This window comes from Aedes aegypti, chromosome 3 (assembly GCF_002204515.2).
Source record: "Aedes aegypti strain LVP_AGWG chromosome 3, AaegL5.0 Primary Assembly, whole genome shotgun sequence".
NCBI classification, from domain to species: Eukaryota; Metazoa; Arthropoda; class Insecta; order Diptera; family Culicidae; genus Aedes; species Aedes aegypti.
This window is the reverse complement of record NC_035109.1, coordinates 321,835,825-321,855,753: the sequence shown is the minus strand read 5'-3', so window position 1 is coordinate 321,855,753 and position 19,929 is coordinate 321,835,825. Positions and strand designations below refer to the sequence as shown.

At 37.9% G+C, this 19,929-nt stretch overlaps 1 protein-coding gene across 15 annotated transcripts in view; it reads left to right on the top strand.

The window, feature by feature from the left end:
- The window catches only part of LOC5576761, a 180,611-nt gene extending 161,090 nt beyond the window's left edge, over positions 1-19,521 (top strand). For 11 of the 15 annotated variants that reach the window (XM_021855153.1, XM_021855152.1, XM_021855156.1 and 8 more), the window contains 2 exons: positions 1,828-2,132; positions 10,925-13,025. In XM_021855153.1, coding sequence (XP_021710845.1) covers positions 1,828-2,132; positions 10,925-11,923 — 1,304 coding nt within the window. In that variant the 3' untranslated portion in view covers positions 11,924-13,025. The other 4 variants (XM_021855158.1, XM_021855157.1, XM_021855159.1 and 1 more) reach the window with 4 other exon arrangements.
- The last annotated feature ends 408 nt before the right edge of the window (positions 19,522-19,929 follow it).

The window sequence follows — 19,929 nt, the reverse complement described above, 5'->3', positions numbered from 1 at the left end:
AATTCTCTTAGACATTTTTATAACATTTCCTTTAAGATCCCAAGAACCTTGGAGGTATTTCTGCAGCATTCGTTGGAAGATCTCAAGAAGGAGATTTTCCGGAAATACCGTTGAAGGTATTCCTTTAGAAATATCTGGGAAAATCTGGAGCAAGAACACCTGAATTTCCATTGATTTTTCGAGGATTTTCTTATCTTATTAGGAATTATTGGGGGAATTACTGAAAATATTATATAAAACTTTTTTTTGTTGGTGCCGTTGTTACAAAAGAGAATCTCTCGTGAAGCTTTATGAGCAATCTCTGGAGAGATCCTACTGAAGTCCCTGGAGAAATGCCTGAAGGAATGAAAAAATACTTGAACACGTTAATATTTTCTGCAAACTAACTGGTTTAGGAAAAGGTATTGTATTGATCAAGGAAGTGACACATTAGAAAAGAAATCAGCATTGATCGTTCAGGCAATTTAGCAACAAGAAATTTTGTCTCTGTTGTCGTTTATTTGGATGTTTGGCGTCTTCTGAGAAGTTGCGTGAACATCTGGGAAAATACTACATCACTCGCGTTGACAATTCAAAAGCACATTTTCAATGCCTATTTCTCAGTATTCAAATCAACCAATGTGATATCTTGCTCGTTGAGTGACGATTTACTATTAGTGCACTTCAATAACCGATTTATTCTGAAAACTGCCAAAAAGTTGGTAAAAATATGAGTTTAATTTTTTGATTTTCAACCAGCCATTGGCCGTTTTATAGGCCAACTTGAGTTTTGTTAGCGTGTCTTGGCCAAAGGCTAGGCCCTTTTGGGTTTCAACGAATGAGCAATTGGCCTCTCATCTTGCTATGTCCAATGACAGTATGTAAAATTTTCCGGTTGTAGCCTCTCTTTATAAAGAGATATTTGATCAATGACCGTTTTGAAAATCGGGTTTATAACGGTAAGTTATATGATTATATTGACAATGTTAGCATAGTTTGTGGGTGTTAGGATATGCTATCGAATGGTAAAAAAAAACCCGATTTGTTTACAATTTGATCATTGGCCCTTTCGAATTGTTGCGCGAGAATACATTTGAAACCAAGACAATTATAACGACTCATAATGGATCGTTATCAAAACGTTTGATTTTGTATCTTACATGCATTGCGTATGCATGAAAAAGTTCCCAAGTGGGTGTTGTGACCAAGAATGAACGCACGTGGCTGTCACTCAGTTGATCAGTGTTCAAATCCCGTCCGAAATTTTACTTTTTAAATTGTCATAGTGTTTTAAGCCATATCGAAAATCTGTTGACAATGGCTGTAATTAAGATTCGAAAATATTGATAAAAGATCAAATTTGTGACGTCATGTCAAGGAGGTGCAGCTGAAGTGATGTGAATTAGATTTTTTATAGTGTACTATCAGACTTAAATACAACTGCCCATTTTTTTTTCAAATGCTTCAGAGCGCATCTGTCCCCAAATTTTTTGTGTTATAATCGGTTTCGGTAAGTTTGAAGGAATCCCTGACGCCGCAACATATCTCGTCAAAATGTGTCCCATCCGCGTGGGTGATTTGTATGTCTCTGTCTAATCGATTTGTTTTTGTTCTCTCTTTCTTTTCTTTCCCGAATTTCTCTACCGGAAACGGTTGGAATCTGTTTCTGTTTACTCTCCCCCCTCCTAAAATGTGTTCTTGTGTATGTACCGTATCAATCCATCGATCCATCCATCCATCAATCCCATCAATCATCAATGTTGCCTAACCCGTGATCACACGTCGTCATTGTGTAACCCGATCATCATCATAATTGCCTTGGCGTCGTCGTTGAATCGTCGCGAACAGTCGCTCAAGAGGAGTCCCACTCGACGCCGGCCCTGTTGACCACGGGCGGTCCAAATGTGGGCAACTCGGCCGTTTCCCTAGGAATCATTCCAGAGCACTCGTTGCTGGAGTCCTGCGCGCGACTTTCGGTGTCGCTCGAAGGGCCTGGCATCTTCAACGTGCAAAAATCCAGCTGTTCCTCGTCGTCGCACTCGTCCTCATCGACGACGACCCGGTCCGGCTCGCAGCATCACATGACCCTGGACGAACTGCGGGCGGTCAACCGATACGCCGAGAGCACCAAGAGCCTATCCTTCCTACCTCAGGTGAGGGTCATGCACTGATTTTGAGTACCTTATACATTATGAACTTTTTACTGCTTTCCTATCTACCACTAATCGAGCTTATAAACACTTATATATATCGAAACACATATATATTTACAAGCGAAACGATAGATCAAAGAAACACATACACTCCTCTACTGGAACTAGCGAACGATAATTAGCGAGTAGAACGACATTCAGGCTTACACTGTATACATCTAACAACATCTTTGAACACCGCAAACTAAGGGTGCTTCTTGAACTAGTTTTAAGGCTTTCGATTACAAGTTTTATCTCACTGACCAAATTTGAGCCTATATCGCACAAGGAAAGTCACTATAAACGAGCTTTTCTTCAATTAAGGATCACCGAAACATAATGGGCGGGGCATAATCTAATCCTGCTTGTTTAACTTTAATACAGTTTTCGGTTTCGGTTTGCTACTGCTAAAAGCTGTAAATTTCCTTCTAACGATAAGATTAAGTACGACATGCTCTTAAGCAATCAGGTTGCTCACGTTAGATGAATTAAGGACAAATTCGTCGGTAGATAAGACTGGAGATCGATTTGAACCAAAGCAGAGTAGTAGTGCTAGAAGAAGCTGCTTGCGTAGCGAAAGAGAATAGACTTTTGCAAGTTTGACTTCTTGTATTTAGCGAATAACATACACACACATCGGGTGATCGAAAAAGGGACGTGACTGCGGTAGAGATGGATAGCGCATTCAGTATTCAGTTTTTTTTTGTCCGTGGAATATTTTAAATGTACTTTAATTGGATTTTTAATACTGCACAATAAAAATTATGTGTTTAATACTGAAAGATAGATACGGAGCTTTTATTTGTTTTGTTAATTTGGGAAGAAGTACTTAAACTTAGCACACAATGACAAACAAGTTTATTGGAATGTTCCGAAATACAAGATAGCTTTAAAAATCATATTACACTGTAATAATTGGAATAAATAAAAAGCTTCAAAAGCATTATTTTCAACAAAGGAATGATTATTCTTCACAAGAAGATCACAGACACGCTATTGTAACAAATAGCACACTATCTGTGACCAAACTGTTGTTAAATTCAGGTGCAATTGGATCGAAAACCATGTAGTAATGTGATTTCAAAAGCTTCATATTATTTTGGAACACACTTAAAGAGAAGCAATCAATATTCAAAACACAATAGCTTCACATCAATTTGAAAAACAGCCTATTACGATGATAAATTGCAAAAATTTGCTTTTTATGTTTCGGTACACGTTTAAAAGCTTTACTTTTCCAAACATATATTGTACATGTTTTCTTGCACAAATTGGCGAAAGTTGTACAATTATTTTTTATCATGATAATTTTGCAACAGAGAATCTTGCAAATACTGAAAGAAAAGATAAGAGCTGTTTTACAATTTAAAGCATATTTCATCACATGCACTGACTTAAATTCATATTCGTACGGAGCACTATTTTCACATCAAGTTGATGTACAACTTTTAAATGATCTAAAGTTTTCTAAGTTAATAACGATGGTTATAGGTGTAATCTACTGTTCGGCAATCGTAAACTGCATTCGTTTGCTTACATTTTTGGAATAATGGAAAAGTTTTTTTTTTATTTCTTTATTGGTATCATTCTAAACATTACATTCATTTCTTATATCTAGGTGTTCGGTGTTATTAGACAACACTATTATCCTAATTTGGTAAAACAAATCTAAGATTTTATTAACATTTTGTTAACAACATATTACATTTTATTTGCCGTAGCAGTTCAGATTTTTTACAGGTAAGTTGATTTCACCAGCTTATAAGAGAAAAAAAAACGCTGTGAATATACTTAAACTAACTTTACCTAAACATATAACGCATTAATCGTGGCAATAGAAGATTGTAACGATTTTTGCCTGAAATTATTAATTATTTTATTTGATATTTGTTCCAATGTTTCAACATTGTATATTCTATGTAACTCATTGGTACTATACCAGGGAGGAAGCTTCAGAAACATTTTCAAAATTTTATTTTGAATTCTCTGCAGAGCTTTCTTCCTGGTATTACAACAGCTAGTCCATATTGGTACAGCATACAACATGGCTGGCCTGAAAATTTGTTTGAATATCAAAAGCATGTTCTTAAGACAAAGTTTTGATTTTCTATTAATAAGGGGATGGAAAAGTATTGAATTTCTGTTCAAAACTGACCGTATTATCAAAAATCAAACATGTAACAAATATATAATGCGCTATATGATTGCTCAAGTTGCTCAGATGTAGTAGAGTACATTTGTACATTATATAAGCGGACTAATTTGAAACTTTAATTTAACAAAAATACCATTTTAAGTAAACAAATCCAGTAGTCGAACAGTTACGTAATTTTTTTTAAATATAATTTCCTTTAACTAAGTTTCAAAAACTTATAATCTGTTTAGTAGTAGCTACGAGTGGTTTTTCGGCATCTTATACCTTAGAAACTTGATAGGTTAACATTTATAGCAAATCCCAAACCAAATTTTCATTCATTTTCTCGCATTTTGGCTTTCAAAAAGATACACACAGATAAAAATATTTTAAGTTTCATGTAGTGTAAGCTAAAGAATATAGTAAAAATACCCCAAATTCATCTATTGTTACAGCATCACGTTAAGTTTTCAAACTGAAGGTGCTTGAATGTTACATGATCGGGTAAATTTCAAGTGCATTCGATTGAAACATAAGAGAAACAAAATTTGTTCGTTCATTTCGTTGAAATGTTAGTTTATTTTGATGCTCCAAATATGTGCATGAAAATATACTAAAATTTACACCACTTTTTTAGCTGCGCGTATAATCCATAGTTAATGTTCCTAATATAACATTGTCTAGGGTAGGAGTACCAGTTATGGACCTAGTGGTTCCCTATTTCGCCTTACGTGATTACTGTAATATCTTCGAATTTTGGAAAATTTTGGGTGATTTAAGATATAACTTGATATTTAGGCATTCAAAAATATTTAAAATGTGAAAGCTAGCAAAATTCCACATATGGCCAAATAGGGAACCACTATGGCCATAACTGGTACACTTTCCCTATTTATTATTCTTATTTTGCATTTTACTACCAAACATTTTTATGGAGATTGATAGTAGAAATATTATTGCCGTAATCGCAACGCATACGTTATTTGGAATGATGATAACAACAAGATATATTCTAGTGAAAAGTATATCAAAGGTCTCCACTCTCTCAAATTATATGTTGTACTGTCGTTATAAAATCAAAATATTGCAAAATTTTTTGACTAATTTGAATACGAATTCAAAGATAGCTAAAGATTGAAATAACAGCAATGATGTGGAGGTGTTGACAACATGGTGTCTACTCCCTGTTGTATAACAAAGTTCGTAGTTAACATTCTTTCTACATGGAAGTTTGAAATTAACCTTTATCTATTGTTTAGAATAAAAATTTGGTTTACATTGGTTGTTAGCAACATTCGAAAAGAGCTTTGAAGTTATAAATTAAAAATTTTCTGAACCTCAAAGTGATAAAAACTACTTATGATTTCTGTAAACTAAATACATTTCAACCAAAAATCTCAGTGTTCACAAATATCATTTTGAGAATGGAAGCTCGTTATAACGACAACTTTTATAACGACAAAAGCTCTCTATAGCGACATTTTTTGATCCCTTGAAAAACATTTTGATGTTATAATCGTTCTCTATAGTGACATTTCTTTAATATGACGGTCCCTTGCGATGTCGTTATAACAAGCTTCGACTGTACAACGTTATTGTTAAGGAAAAAATATTGAAAACATTTTTTTTTTATAATTTTACTCAAGTTTCATATAGGGTAAATGATGGCTTCGGCACCCTGAGGGTATTTTCGGCAGCACTAACTTACCGTCCTTGTTTAAATATATCTGCGGAACAAGAGTTAACTTCACTGTACTCAACATATTCCTTGAACTATAATCTTCCATGTAAATCACATCTTTCACAAAAATATTATATAACATGGGTTTTATCGTTAAATGAAATAAATGCTTACGAAATTATCGTCATTCGTGAGCTGCCGAATAAAAAAACACAAGAACAGCTTACAAAAACTCACCACTTTAAAAGGTCCAATTCTCCGCTCCAATGCCGATTTTTTCACAACAGCTACGCACCGATCACTTATGCACTATTGAACTATTGATTTGTATATTGAGCACTCGAAAATACTTAAGTTTTATGCTTTAAATCACAAATCAAAATTAATGCACTTTGATGTCCTCGGCAATCACTTTTTATTACGGGAACAGGTTGCGAGAAAACCATATTCAATTGTGGTGTATTTATCATTCACGATTTAAATTTCCAGAAAAATACGAACATGACTAATAAATTTATTGGAATTAGGCAACAAAGCATGCATTGGTTACAATTGAGCGTTTTAATACTTTCTTATTTGAAGATTGCAGTGCATAATCTTCAATATACTGAGAAACATATAAAATATACGTCTTTTAATAGTTTAACTATTTTGGCAACACTCCTGTTGTTCTACAGGCAATCAGAGCATGATGTTTTTGTGTCAAGTCATAAGTGAATTGATTTGCAAAGGGCCTATTCTGATTTTCTCATACACTGAGAATGATAGGAACGCAAATAAATTTTACTGGCAAAGTTTGGATTTTGATCCGAATCCGAATTTTTTTTTTTTAATTTACCATCCATTCTCTCGGTAATTACTTGATGATAGAGCGTTCAAGAGCAGCAACCTTCGCAGACCACAACCATATCGAGCCATTCAGCGTGTCAGTTCAATTCACGGTGAAATTATTTACCTTTCGAATTTAAAGAAATTTGAAAACAAATGTGCAAGTACCGTCGTTGGGGATGAGATTTGGCCAACAATGCCTAAGACCTATTTTATTTTTGAACAGATTTCGCAATACTATCACTTCACAGAAAAGATGGATAGAAGATAGACTATATTACCTCTATTAATTGATACACGGATGGAGATACTATCAACATTTTTTCATCACTGATGGATCAAGCATATCTTTATCATCTATCTTTGGGGAAAAATATACTATCTGCAAAATTCTATAGCTATCCCTATCTATCCTATCATTGATAGGATAGATAGAAACCAAAATCTTGGGCATAATGGGAAAAAGCTAATGGAAATAACTCAAGGTATGTTCTTATGGTTATTTTCGGAACGGGCACGATGAGGGATGACGGAAATCGATGTCCGACGCCATTTTGAAATCCAAGATGGCGGCCTCCGGTTAAGGAAAATCGTTGAAAACCCATGCAATATGGGTATTTTCGAAACGGGCGTGACGAAGGGACGACGGAAATCGATGTGCGACGCAATTTTGAAATCTTGGATTTCCGTCATTTTGGATTCTTCGATTTCCGTGATCCCCTCATCGTGCCCGTTCCGAAATTACACATACAGTAAGGACCCGATTTTGTCAGCCCCTCGATGAATTTTAGGCTGACAGAATTGGGTACCTGGCCAAATCGGGTCATTTTATTTTGTTCCTGTTTTTCAAATTTTGGCGTGTTACATAGTTAAATGGAGGTAAAAGGGGGCGATGGACATGGGCGTAGCCAGGTTTTTTTTTATCCGGGTCACCCCCTCCCCTTAACCTATTGGAAAATTCTGACGATTCGATTCGTTGTGGTCCCTTTGATTAACAATTTTGCTCTGACTACTAAGACAAACGGAGTAAACCTGAATTCCTAGTTATACATGATCGTAATATAAATTATGATTTTCTCCCAGAACACCAAAATTTTCAAAGAGCTTCATATTAAAATTCCTTTAATATTATTAGAAACTCTCCGAAATAGCATAAATAATTGCCTCGAAGTTCTTTTTGGAATTATTTTAGGAATAATTCAAGGAATTTTTCATCCAGAGATTTCCACTTAAATTTTCCTAACTATTATTTTAAAACTCATCCAAAAGCGATTCAAGGATTTGACCTGAAATGTTTGTAAACATATTTCTAACAGTATGAAAACTAAGAAATTTTCTTTAGTTTCCATGGATTATTTATTTGGGTGTGTTCTTAGCGCAGAAGTATTCATAAATTACATGGATTCGTGAATAAATCTCAGAAATTATTCCTATACCAGTGGGATGATTCAATGCTTCAAAATGTTCTTGGTAAAATTCCTGGTCAAATTCCTGAAAATCTCAGGAAATATTGGAATTATAGAAAAATAGATTTTTATGAATCCTAGGTCAAAACCATCTTGGATTTCAAAATGGCGTCGGACATTGATTTACGTCATCCCCTCGTCGCGTTCGTTACGAAAATACCCATTTTGCATTGGTTTTCAATGATTTTACCAAACCAGAGGCCGTCATCTTGGATTTCAAAACGGCGTCGGACATCGATTTCCGTCATCCCCTCGTCGCGCCCGTTCCGAAAATACCCATAGGCCCATTTTCCTTAACCAGAGGCTGCCATATTGGATTTAAAAATGGCGTCGGATATCGATTTTCGTCATATCCTTATCGCGCCCGTTCCGAAAATGCCCATATTGCATGGGTTTCCAACAATTCTTATACTCCTGAAGTTGTCACCTTGGATTGCTAAATATGGAATTCAGTTAATTTTCTATACCCATCGTTCAACAATTTTTATTCTATAATATTATCAATTGATAAAAATATAACCTCTATCATTGTTATTTGAGAGGTGTTGTACTGATAGTATCATCATGAAAATTTTTTGGGATAGGGATACTATCACTCTATCGTCTATATCTGATAGAATCCATTCTCTCAGTGATACTATTAGGATACACAAGAAGTGATCGTATCATCTGGCTGCACTGATAGTATCAGTCGTCTATCAGATAGATGATAGTATCATCGTTTATCTGATAATTTTGATGCCTGATCCTGGAATCGAACCAAGAACCTTGCGATCGATAGGCTCGTGCGCACTCCCCTCGTCTATCGACGCCTTGATGTGGGGTGATGCTAAAACGATATATAAAGCTTTCGTACTGCAATAATCGTTCCATCTTTCTTAAGGCAAAATGTATTAATTTCTATAGTCCAGTTGGTGAATTCCGACACGGTTATATGAAAAAAAAAAAAATAGATTCTCGCTCCAGTCCACTTTTTTGACTCCATTTGGGCCCCATAACAATTGTGCAAAATATCAGCTCAATTGGTAAAACTATATTTTAGCGCCAGCCGTTCAAAGTTTGTATGGAATTTACTATGGGAAAACTTACTTTTGCAAATAAAAATCGCCAGAGTTCACCCATTGTCCTCTATACAAATTCTGAACGCAGACCTCGATAGGTATTTTTACGATGAACAACATTGTCGAAAACCGCAAATCACTCCGATGCTTGTGAAAAAAGTTATTAAGCATCGGCTATTCGGAAATTTCGCCAAATTTTGTTATTATTGTTATTCCTTTACGTGTTAATCACCGTCGTCTTGCCAATGGGTTTTCATTGAATAACTTTCTTCACAAGTGTCGGATTGTTTCGCGGTCTTCGGCAATATTCTTGATGCTACAATTACCTATCGAGGTATGCGTTCGGAATTTTTATAGAGGTCAATGGGCGACCTCTGGCGAGTTTTATTTGCAAAAATGAGTTTTCTCATAGTAAATCCCATACAAACTTTGAACCGCTGGCGCTAAAATATAGTTTCACCAATCGAGCTGAAATTTTGCACAATTGTTATGGGGCCCAAATGGAGTCTAAAAGTGGACTGGAGCGAGAATCTAAATTTTGTCCCACGCTAATGTGCACGGTGAATGGTGACTTAACGGTACTTTAGTGCAAGGATTACCCGTTGCGGCATAAGATTCCCCCCAATTTGCGTAATTGCTAGCAAGTGGGCACTTTATTTCTACGGTTACTGTATAATTGTTTTTTTTTGTATAATGGTACAACATCGTGCAAGATACACTCAATTATTCCTTAAAAGGATGCTACATATTAAATCAGTTAAATGTCTAAGCATTACTTGTTAAAATTGACACTTTCCTTAGGATGTCTCTAATGCACCGGGTCCCCTAACTCTTCAACTTTTTCCTTGTCCAAGCGTTGCTGTGCGAGACACAGTAATAGATTGATATAACTTTCTGCAAAATGCTTATCTTCTTGGGTATGCTTCATTCTGATGAATAATTTTCTACCAAAGATCCATTCTAACAATCTATACAACCAATATGTGGCGAGCACAGGCTCAAATCAATAGGCATGTCATAAAGAGATATGGCGATTTTAATGCAACTAATTAGCTACTGATATATCATTAGACGCAATACGTATTTTTTTGTTTATAGTATTCCAAAACGTTGAGCCGAAATATCACAGTAGAGTTCAAATTATACTGTACATTAACTAATATTTGAACATCAGTAATCAAACCATGTGTAGTTCTGGAATGGTATTTAACCTTATCCTTTAGTTGGGATGTTCTCACAGTAACCCTAGATCAAATCCATCGTTGTTCCATTCGTTAGACCCCTAGTTTCTCCCGGTTTGAATGATAACATGTGTTTCCTCCCTTCGATAGAAGCAATAGAACTTGTACTTTGTAGTAACCTCTGTAGCCTATTTCAACTCAGGGACCATATGAAACAATCTCACCATTGCCCTTCTGTCTGTTTGCTCTGTTTCTTTCTCCCTTTTGCCTACCATTGTGCTCCCCCTGGATATTCGTTACCAATAATGCAATACTGTACCCGTCGAATAAATTACGCACATTACGGTCCAAACGAAAAAAAAAACCGCAACGACAAAAATGCGGAAATCCCCCCACGTAAAGCAGGTCCACGAGCGACAGGCGGCCCGAATGCGCACCCGATCCGAGTGGTTCCTGGGAGCACGCGGTGGTTCCCTGGAGCTGTGCCATCCGCAGATCGTCACTTCGACTCCGATCCCGGGCAGCATCCTGGGCGGAATAGGCAGCGGGGGCGGAGGACCAGGACCCGGACACCACCACCATGGCGTTATCGGTACCTATTGTAACAGTATTGATGAGCATTTGAACGATATCGTTGTTGTTGATGTTGATGTTAACCACCACGAGTATCTTGGCACCGCCTCGACCACTAATCACCATCATCATCATCTGCATCATTCCAAACGGCATCATTATCACCACCATCATCGCCATCATCATCCGTATCATTTCGAGAATGGCACGGCTACCACTTCCGGTGGTAACAGGCGATCGCACGTGGCTGGCGGCGATGGATGGTTCTTCGAGCACTGCGACTCGATCGAGATCGACCCGGAGAACATTGACGTCGATATGCTGGACGATGTTGACGACGACGACGACGATGGCCATCGACTGCGTGACGAACATGACTTTGCCGTCACGCAGAGCCATCACTTCGACAATCGGGCAGAGAACCGACGACGTAGACGACGTCAACTGATCCGACAGCGACGTCACTCCTACGATCAACTCTTGTCTACACATTCCACGGCTACGGCCAACTGTAGTCCGTCACCCAACGATCAGCGTTCAACGTCGGTTGTCTCCGCGGCCATGAAGAACCATTCCAAGCATGACCAATCCATAGACCCGCAAGCACGTGCGATCGCTTCTGCTACTAATACGATTCCCGCCGTTACCATTGCTACCACAACCGCAACTAGTGCAACCCCGTCCAGGTCTAGCAATAACCTGAACATCAACCACACCGCCGCCGGTAGCCAGCGAAGCCCATCGCGAAACAATAGTAGCTCGGCCAACAGTACACGTCAGAGCAATCTGTCCATACTTGTGTTTACCGTGTTGGATTTCCTGTTCTAGAAACTTAGTTCCGTCACCATTTTGACCAATTTTGTGTGCAGCAAAATTGCGCTAGCAAAACGGCTGTTGGTTCTAGCGGATTGGTCAAGACGGGGGTGTTCAAATGACTGATGTTTGCTTCTAACTGTATATGCACAAACTACCAATCGATTTCATGTGTTTTATTGTTTTTAAGTTAAATATACATTTTCATGTAACCACTAAGCTAATTGGCGATCAATTGTTAATTTAGTTTTGTAAGTAAAGTCGATCTGAAAATAGCTACTTTTAATCTACACTCGCACATGCATTTAGCTAATCGATGACTATGATAATAACTATTACACTTGTACACCGTTTTACAAACACAAATCAAAACCATAAGTATTTATCACCCAACCCACATGAGCACAGTTATATACTTTCCTATTAGTTGATAAGGTTTGACGCACGGAGAAATAATTTGAATTTAATGGCAACCCAGAATCGAGCGAATCGATGTATCTCAGTATTTCATATATTGTTTTTTAAATGCTTATTTATCGATAATTCTACTTTTATTTTAAATAGGAGTTTGTAAGTAAAACAAATTGATTAAATAAACTTTTTTAATAAAATCGAAGCCGTCGGTGATTACTATAGGAGACGTTCGTTATTACCTGAAAGAGAAAGCTTAATTCGTGTATTTTTTCCACAGTTGCGGAATTGCAAAATAGTTTCGAAATCCTAAAATGAGAGTGATCTTTGATTTGTGATGCTGCCAAACCAATATTGTAACTATAGTAATTTCTATAAACATTAAAAGAAAACTTTTACATTACACAGCATAATGACATTTTGACTCATGCATGAAAATGCTTTTACACAATTGCGAAGTTGTTAGTGAAAGTAAAAATCTGTAAAGAGTAATCGATCGCTGCAGATACGCTGTTATGATACAAAACACAAGATTTGTGGTTTTGCCCTGAATATGTTTGAAATTATTTAAACATTATGTTGAATTTCACAATGGGAATCCCTTTTTTTGCACATTTCAATCTTTAGAATTTACTAAGTTCACTGATATTTAGCTGATTGACACCAATCAAACGATCCTCTAGAAGAGGGGGTTGGTCTAAGTAAAGACTACTATAAACCAATAGACAGAGAGAAGGTTTGATAGCAAAACACGTGGATTTTAATTCTTCGTATATCTGGCATTTGGGAACTAAAACAAATTGCACAATCGCATCAATTGATCAATGGAAAAGTTTGTCCTGCAGATCAAAAATCAATTTTTTACCGAATAAAAAAAAACACGTGATTATAGAAGAAGACGGAAGGTGGTTAGTTAAAAGACTGTGTTATACACCATGATGGATAAACGGACTTAAACTGTTGAAAATCGGACCAAGTAGTTTATGGATGACTTGTTTATCTGTAATTGTAACTTCGAAATTTGTTTCACCGATTCCATCTGTATTGAGGGCCAACTTATACCAACACTTAGTCTGTTGGAAATCTGCTAACGCTAGACGGTTACAAACTGCCAAAATCACTAGCTACACGAGCAAAGTCGAATAACAATGGAATAACATAGCAATAACAGTTTTTATTATTATGAATTCATTTTGATATGTTGTGTTATCAATGAGAAGACTTTTGTTATCAACGACTTTGGAACAGTCATATTGAGTATGCTATCAATGCATTGCAATGGATGAATGACGTCTAATTTATGTGATCACTTTTCGTCCATTATAACTGATAGTATAATAAGTTATCGATAGATAAATATAATATGCAACAGAATTTGTCATCAACCTGTTTCAAAAGATAACACAATAAGATATTCTTATGATATCATTTGTATAGCTTTCAGTTATCATGCCACACTGTTTATTTAACCAAAATGAACACTAAATAAGTTATTGTATGCTGGTTATTTGTTAACTCAACGTGTCATTTTGTTATTCAACTAAGCTCGGGTTTGTGCTGCATTCACGGAATGCTGGGCTGATAACAGGTCTCTTTTAGAGACTTCGGCACTATTTTAACCTTTGCGTCCTTGACCTATTTTTTACAACCAAATTATCGTGATTTTTTGGCTCTATTTTCCACAATTTTCAGCCGATGTGAATGAAATTTTGACACAACATCATTCAAGTTTCATGAATTGTCGGTTCCGGATTTATAGGATGTTCCGTGGGGTCTGTCCGAAGATCATGTGATGTCCTTTTCCATGGTTCCGGAATCGGCTCTAGAATATTCAGAAAGTACTTGAAGTAAGACATTTGAATGTTGCATGCAATTAATCAATATGCATCATATTGTACTTCTGCTGCAAAAGCTTGATGATAATGGTTCCAAATGAACTGAAGAGCTGGAAAACACTAAAGGTTTACGATTCAGTTACAAACACTGTAGTTTTACTTGATCCATAATTATGGAAATGTCTCGAATGACCCTCGGACAGTCCGACTTGAATTCCGAGTACAATTCATGAAACTTGAATAGTATTGTGGTGTTGTGCCAAAATTTCATTAAAATCGGTTGAAAATGGTAGAAATCAGATCCAAAAGATTACGAAAATTTGGTTGTGAATAATAGGTCAGGGACGCAAAGATTCAAGAGACCTTGTGATTATAGAGCGAGGCAGAAGGTGGTTAGTTAAAATATTATTATATACCACATGGTGGAGGAAGGACTTAAACTAATTAAAATCGGACCAAGTAGTTTATGGACGACCCAGCCGGTTCCTATTCTTGGCACTTTTGATTCACTCCGGCAGTGAGTTTTTTTGAAAGCTACTTAGCTCATATTTAACCACAACATGCGTTACATTACAGTCCTTCTTATTGAAAAGTTTCAGACAATTCGGTCGTGAAAAACCCTCCATGCCAAAGTGAATCACGGAAGTGTCCAAGTAGCTCTGCACCCTACCTTGTTGATCTGTAATTTGGGTTTATTTTACGAATGGCGTAAGGTGAGAACTGTCGGTTTCGTATGCTGCCCATAACTCCATAACCACAACAAACGACATTCCAAATCATCCAGCCACACTGTCCGTGCTGACAAGATACTTGTGTCAAGCGTTGGCTCTTGATAATTTCTCTTATTTACACAAAACTGAGAGGACATTTAGCAGTTTCAAACATCAGCATCAGCCCGCTGCAAGAGAGTGAATGCACTTATTTATCTCTTTCCCGTTCTTGCGAATGAAAGGCACACGGCACAGTCAGCAAAAAACGTGGAATAATAAAATGAAATTTCACCGTCACAAACTGGTGCCCGAAATTTTGCAGCTATGACTCTCACTCGATTCGTTTGAGGATTTGTGTTGCGAATTTCGAGTTCAATTTTCACTCCTCAGAGAAAACTCACAGTTTCTGTCAAATCAGTAAGAAAAATTCAAAGCGGATACGGATAAGTTTTTCTAGGGATTACTGCTGGAAATCCTTCAGAGATTCCAATATGAGTCGTTCTAGAGATTTCATCAGAAGTTCCTTCAAGAATATGTGGACTTCGTAGACGTGCGGTTAGTGTCACCGAGGCATTTAGCCGCATCGTGCTAAGGAAGCGCCTTAGGCCGAAAAACTTTTCGAGAGGAATGTTTTCCGACTGTGTCACTGGGCGTTGCATGCTAGTCCGTTGTCTAGAGTGGTGCTTCCTTCAAAGGGAAACTAGACCACTGGAAGCATTAACGTGTAGTGTCTTAAAAAAAATATCAACAGTTTCTGTAGGAATTCCTTTAGGAGTTCCTTCAGAGATTTTACCAGGAATTCCTACAGGCATTCTATCAAGAGTTTCTCTAGGGATTTCATCAGAAATTCCTCCAAGGATTACATCAGAAGTTTTTCCAATCAGATTCTATCAGCAGTTGCTCTAGGAATTTCATCAGGAGTCTTTCAATAGATTTCATTAGGAGTTTCTGTAGAGATTCCATCAGAATTTCTTCTATGGATTCCTTTACTTACTTCTTAGATTTCACCAAAGGTTCCTCCACGGATTGCATCTAGAATTCACCCAGTTAATTCTCCATGATTTCCATCAGGAATTTGAGCTGAAATTCTCGTAGGGATTCCACTAGATTTTTTTTTTCAGAAACTCCACCAATATTTTTCCGGTTATTTTAACGGGAATTAAAAAAATCCACTAGATGTTCTTCCAAAACATTCTGGATGAACTCCAAAGATCCCATAACGAATTTCTTATGAGACGTGACCACAATTTCCTTTAAAGATTCTACCATTTATTCGTTCAGAGACTTCACCAGTATTTTCTCTACAATACCCAGTAAACACACCATCGTATATGATAGTATATAAGAGTACAAAGGTGGAGGCGATATACATACATCATGCATGCAGCCTTATGGTGCATGTACGTATATCGCCTCCACTTGTGTACTCTTATGCGCTATCGTATACGAGTTTGTGTTTACTGGGTAATTAGTAATATTTCGAGAAAGGACTTTTTTTTAATGAATTGCACCAGGCGTTTTAGGAACATTACCAGAGTTTCACTAGAATTTCCACCAGAAAAATCTGCCAGAGTTTTGTAAGAAGTTCTCCCAGAAAATACTGCATTGTTTTTAATAGGATTCCCCTTCTTAGAATTTTTCAGGGTTATCATTAATTCCTCCAGGGAATCAACCAAAAAAATCCACAAGTTCACAAGATTTTTTTTTCTCAGAAACCACCAAGAATTCCACGAAATATTGAACTATAAATTCTTATTTTCTCTACTCTAAGTAATCCATCAGGAAGACATCTTCATTATTCCTCCAGGGATACCACTGATATTTACTCTGAGAATTAAACAATGCATTTCTCTGAATGCCTTCAAGTTGAATTCCTGGAAGAGTTTTTGGGAAGATTTCTGGAAAAATTCAAGGAACAATTGATTGTGAAATCCTTAGAGAAATCACCAAAGCAATCGCTGGAAAAATTCCTTATATATCTCTGGAAGAATTTTTAAAGGAAGAAAGAAAAGGAGGAGTTCCTAAAGGATTCTCTAAGGTAATTTCAGGTTGGATTCCTTGGAAAAAAAATCCTTCAAGGAATACTGGATGGAATTGATAAAATAATTTCTTTAGGAAAGCTCGGGGAAATTTCTGGTAGATTCTTGAAGTAATTCCTTCTGAAATCCCAGGTCGAATGCCTCGTAGGGTACCTTTGGGTATACTAGGAAGATTCTGTGAAATAAACATTGGAATAATTTTATAAATCGTTTTCAGCGATGCCATTTTTAGTAGGAATTGTATTTTCCTTGCTCATATCGTTTGCCGAACTTATGTGAGACATGATTCTTTGGTAGTGTCATCCTTACCCATTGAAATCTCTGTTTCGAAAAGTTGACAAATTTACGCATAAGGTAAACGCAATTTTCACAAAAATCATCACTTTCATTAGCTAATGAATATGAGAAAGAGAATCACCATTCATGATTTGGAAATGTTCCATCAATAAATGATGATACGAACTTTTTACGGGATGAGTCATTCCGATCAATGTTACCCCGCTGACCAATGATACCCCGGATTACGGTAATCTCTTGCTAAGAAGAAATTTGGATGGCATCATCAATCAAAGATCACTCTTAGTATTTCCCATTGTGAAAAAAATTAAATACTCAAACCTTTCGGCACCTTATTAGTTAATAATAAAAAAAACTCGTAACAAAAACACAACTCGCCCACAACCTCTACTAAATGGCGCGTAACAATTCATCATGCGTGATGAGAGTTCTCTTCCATCGCTACCACCATCTTTAAAACAACCATGTGAGCAATAACAACAATAAATAGTTGATCCATTGTAAATAATGAAAAGTAATTAAAAAAACTGCCACAATATACAATGTGTTTATTCGTTTTTGTTTCTCTTCTCTTTCTTTCATTTCTGATTATTTTTTCTTTTTCATTTTCTTGGTTTTCTTCTCTGTTTTATTTTCTTACCTTGGTTGGTTTCCTCGCACCTGCGGGCAGTCCTAATAATCGTAATTATGCTACTGTTTGTCCTTGTTTTGCATTTTGTGGCACCGTACTGTCTGGTGAGCGTAATCGTGCAAGTAATTCGATGATGACAATCTCTACTGTGTACTACTACCACCGCCTACATAAGCGCCAGGATCTCCGCCATTTTATATGCATTGTTTTTTTACTTTTGTTTTTTGTTGCCGTGGTTTTTGCTGTATTTTTCGTTTGTTGCCTCCTTAGTGTTACGCTGTTGGCCGATTTAGTTATTAGTTGTACCATACGTTGAGCAGATGATATGCGTGGCAGGTGTTCGATGCCCATTAGCTGTGTACATTGATCATTGTCTATACATCAAGTTCTGATCTCAAAACCCAGCACCTCAACGAAACCCCTTTTCTTCTCTTCCTGCATCTTTCAAAACTACCCCTCCGGTGTATGTGTGTGAATGTATATTTCAAAGTGGGAAACGTCGGTCTGAGTGCGTCGGCCGAATCGGTCCATCACGTGAAGCGACCCAGCCGCCGGGGTTCCCGCCATGGTCACGTGCATCGGAGTTCGTCCCGGCGGAACAAGGAGAACGGTTCGTCCCGGTCCAACAGCTTCCGGAACAAGAACGCCACTGCCAAAGGAAGCGGAAGTGGGGGTGCTAGTGCCAGCGCTACCAGCGATGCGAACAATCTGGGCAACAGCAGTGTTGCCAATGTGACTGCACCCAAGGAGCACAATCGAATCCGAAAGCAGCGGGCGGTGTCATTCGAGCAAACTTCGGCACTGACCGGCACCACGATGACAACGTCGGCCTCCGGGTGTCCCATGCTGGTCGTTGGACCGATGATCAATCCGAAATGGCACGAACACACGTCGAAGTCGTTGGACGAGAAGAAATTGCTCAGCAAGCAGAACAACATCGGAGGTGCCGGACCACCGTTGATGGACGGCGATACGGATCTGGTCGGGGAGGATCAGGGGGCCAGTTGTGGTCCGGTGGAAGGCGCCGACAGCGACGGGGATTGGCACATGATGGACCAAAGCCAGACGGGTCAGACGCAGTCGCAACAGCCGACGCCCAGTTCACTGCTACATCACTTCAAGCCACCGCGGATATGAATGTAAGGTATACAAACATAGGTAACAGTAGTAGGTTCAGGTGGGAGCTAGAGGGAACGGGTCCGGTCGGATCCCGAATCGAATAATTCGATTTAATTCTTTTTTATTTAATTTTAGTGTCTATTAATGTAGCCGTATGAGTATACAAGAGGTCATGTCGGAGAAATCGCGCGCGCGTGTGTTTGACGTTTAGTTAGACAATTACGGAAATTGTTTACTATATATACGGTACGTCTTCTGTGTAACAAAGAACTGATTCGTTACTCTTCTTGGAACTGACGAGTGAAAGGTGTCGAAACTGGATCTGGTTTGTATAGAAGTGTATTCTGTGCTTATAGGAAAATGGAAATGAGTAGAATGGAAAAAGCTCTCGAACTGTTTTGTTTTCTTGGTGTTAAACCATGAATAGTTTAATTAAGTCTTCTCCCGTCAGACCTACCATCTTGGTCGGTAAGTCATAGGCGCAATTCCCATCTTTCTTACACAATTTCTCCCAGTTTTTCTCCAAAGCTACATCGGTTTTGAATGTTTTCCCTCTTTTCTTCAAGTTTTGAGCGATAATAAAGAAGAAGTCATTATCGCTCAAAACATTTCGATCGGACGAAGCTCTGGTCTATTTGACGGGTTCGCCTCCTTCGCGATCACATTAACGCCCTTCGCTTCGTACCAATCCATTACAGGCTCAGCGTTATGGCATGAAGCGAGATCCGGCCAGAACAGCGTGGGACCACGGTGAGAGCGGAGGAAGGGCAGCAAGCGCTTCCTCTCGATAAATCTGGCCGTTTATAATGCCGGTTGTAACCGACAAAAACTCGAGGATTTGTTTGGTGGCCGTCTTGATGTATGCCACTCACAGTACAGCGTCCGCGCACGCAATTTGGCCACCATGTTTTGCTTGTCAGTCCGGTTGGGCGCCTTCCTGACCTTAAAAACACATAGCCCAGCTCGCTTCATGGTCTGT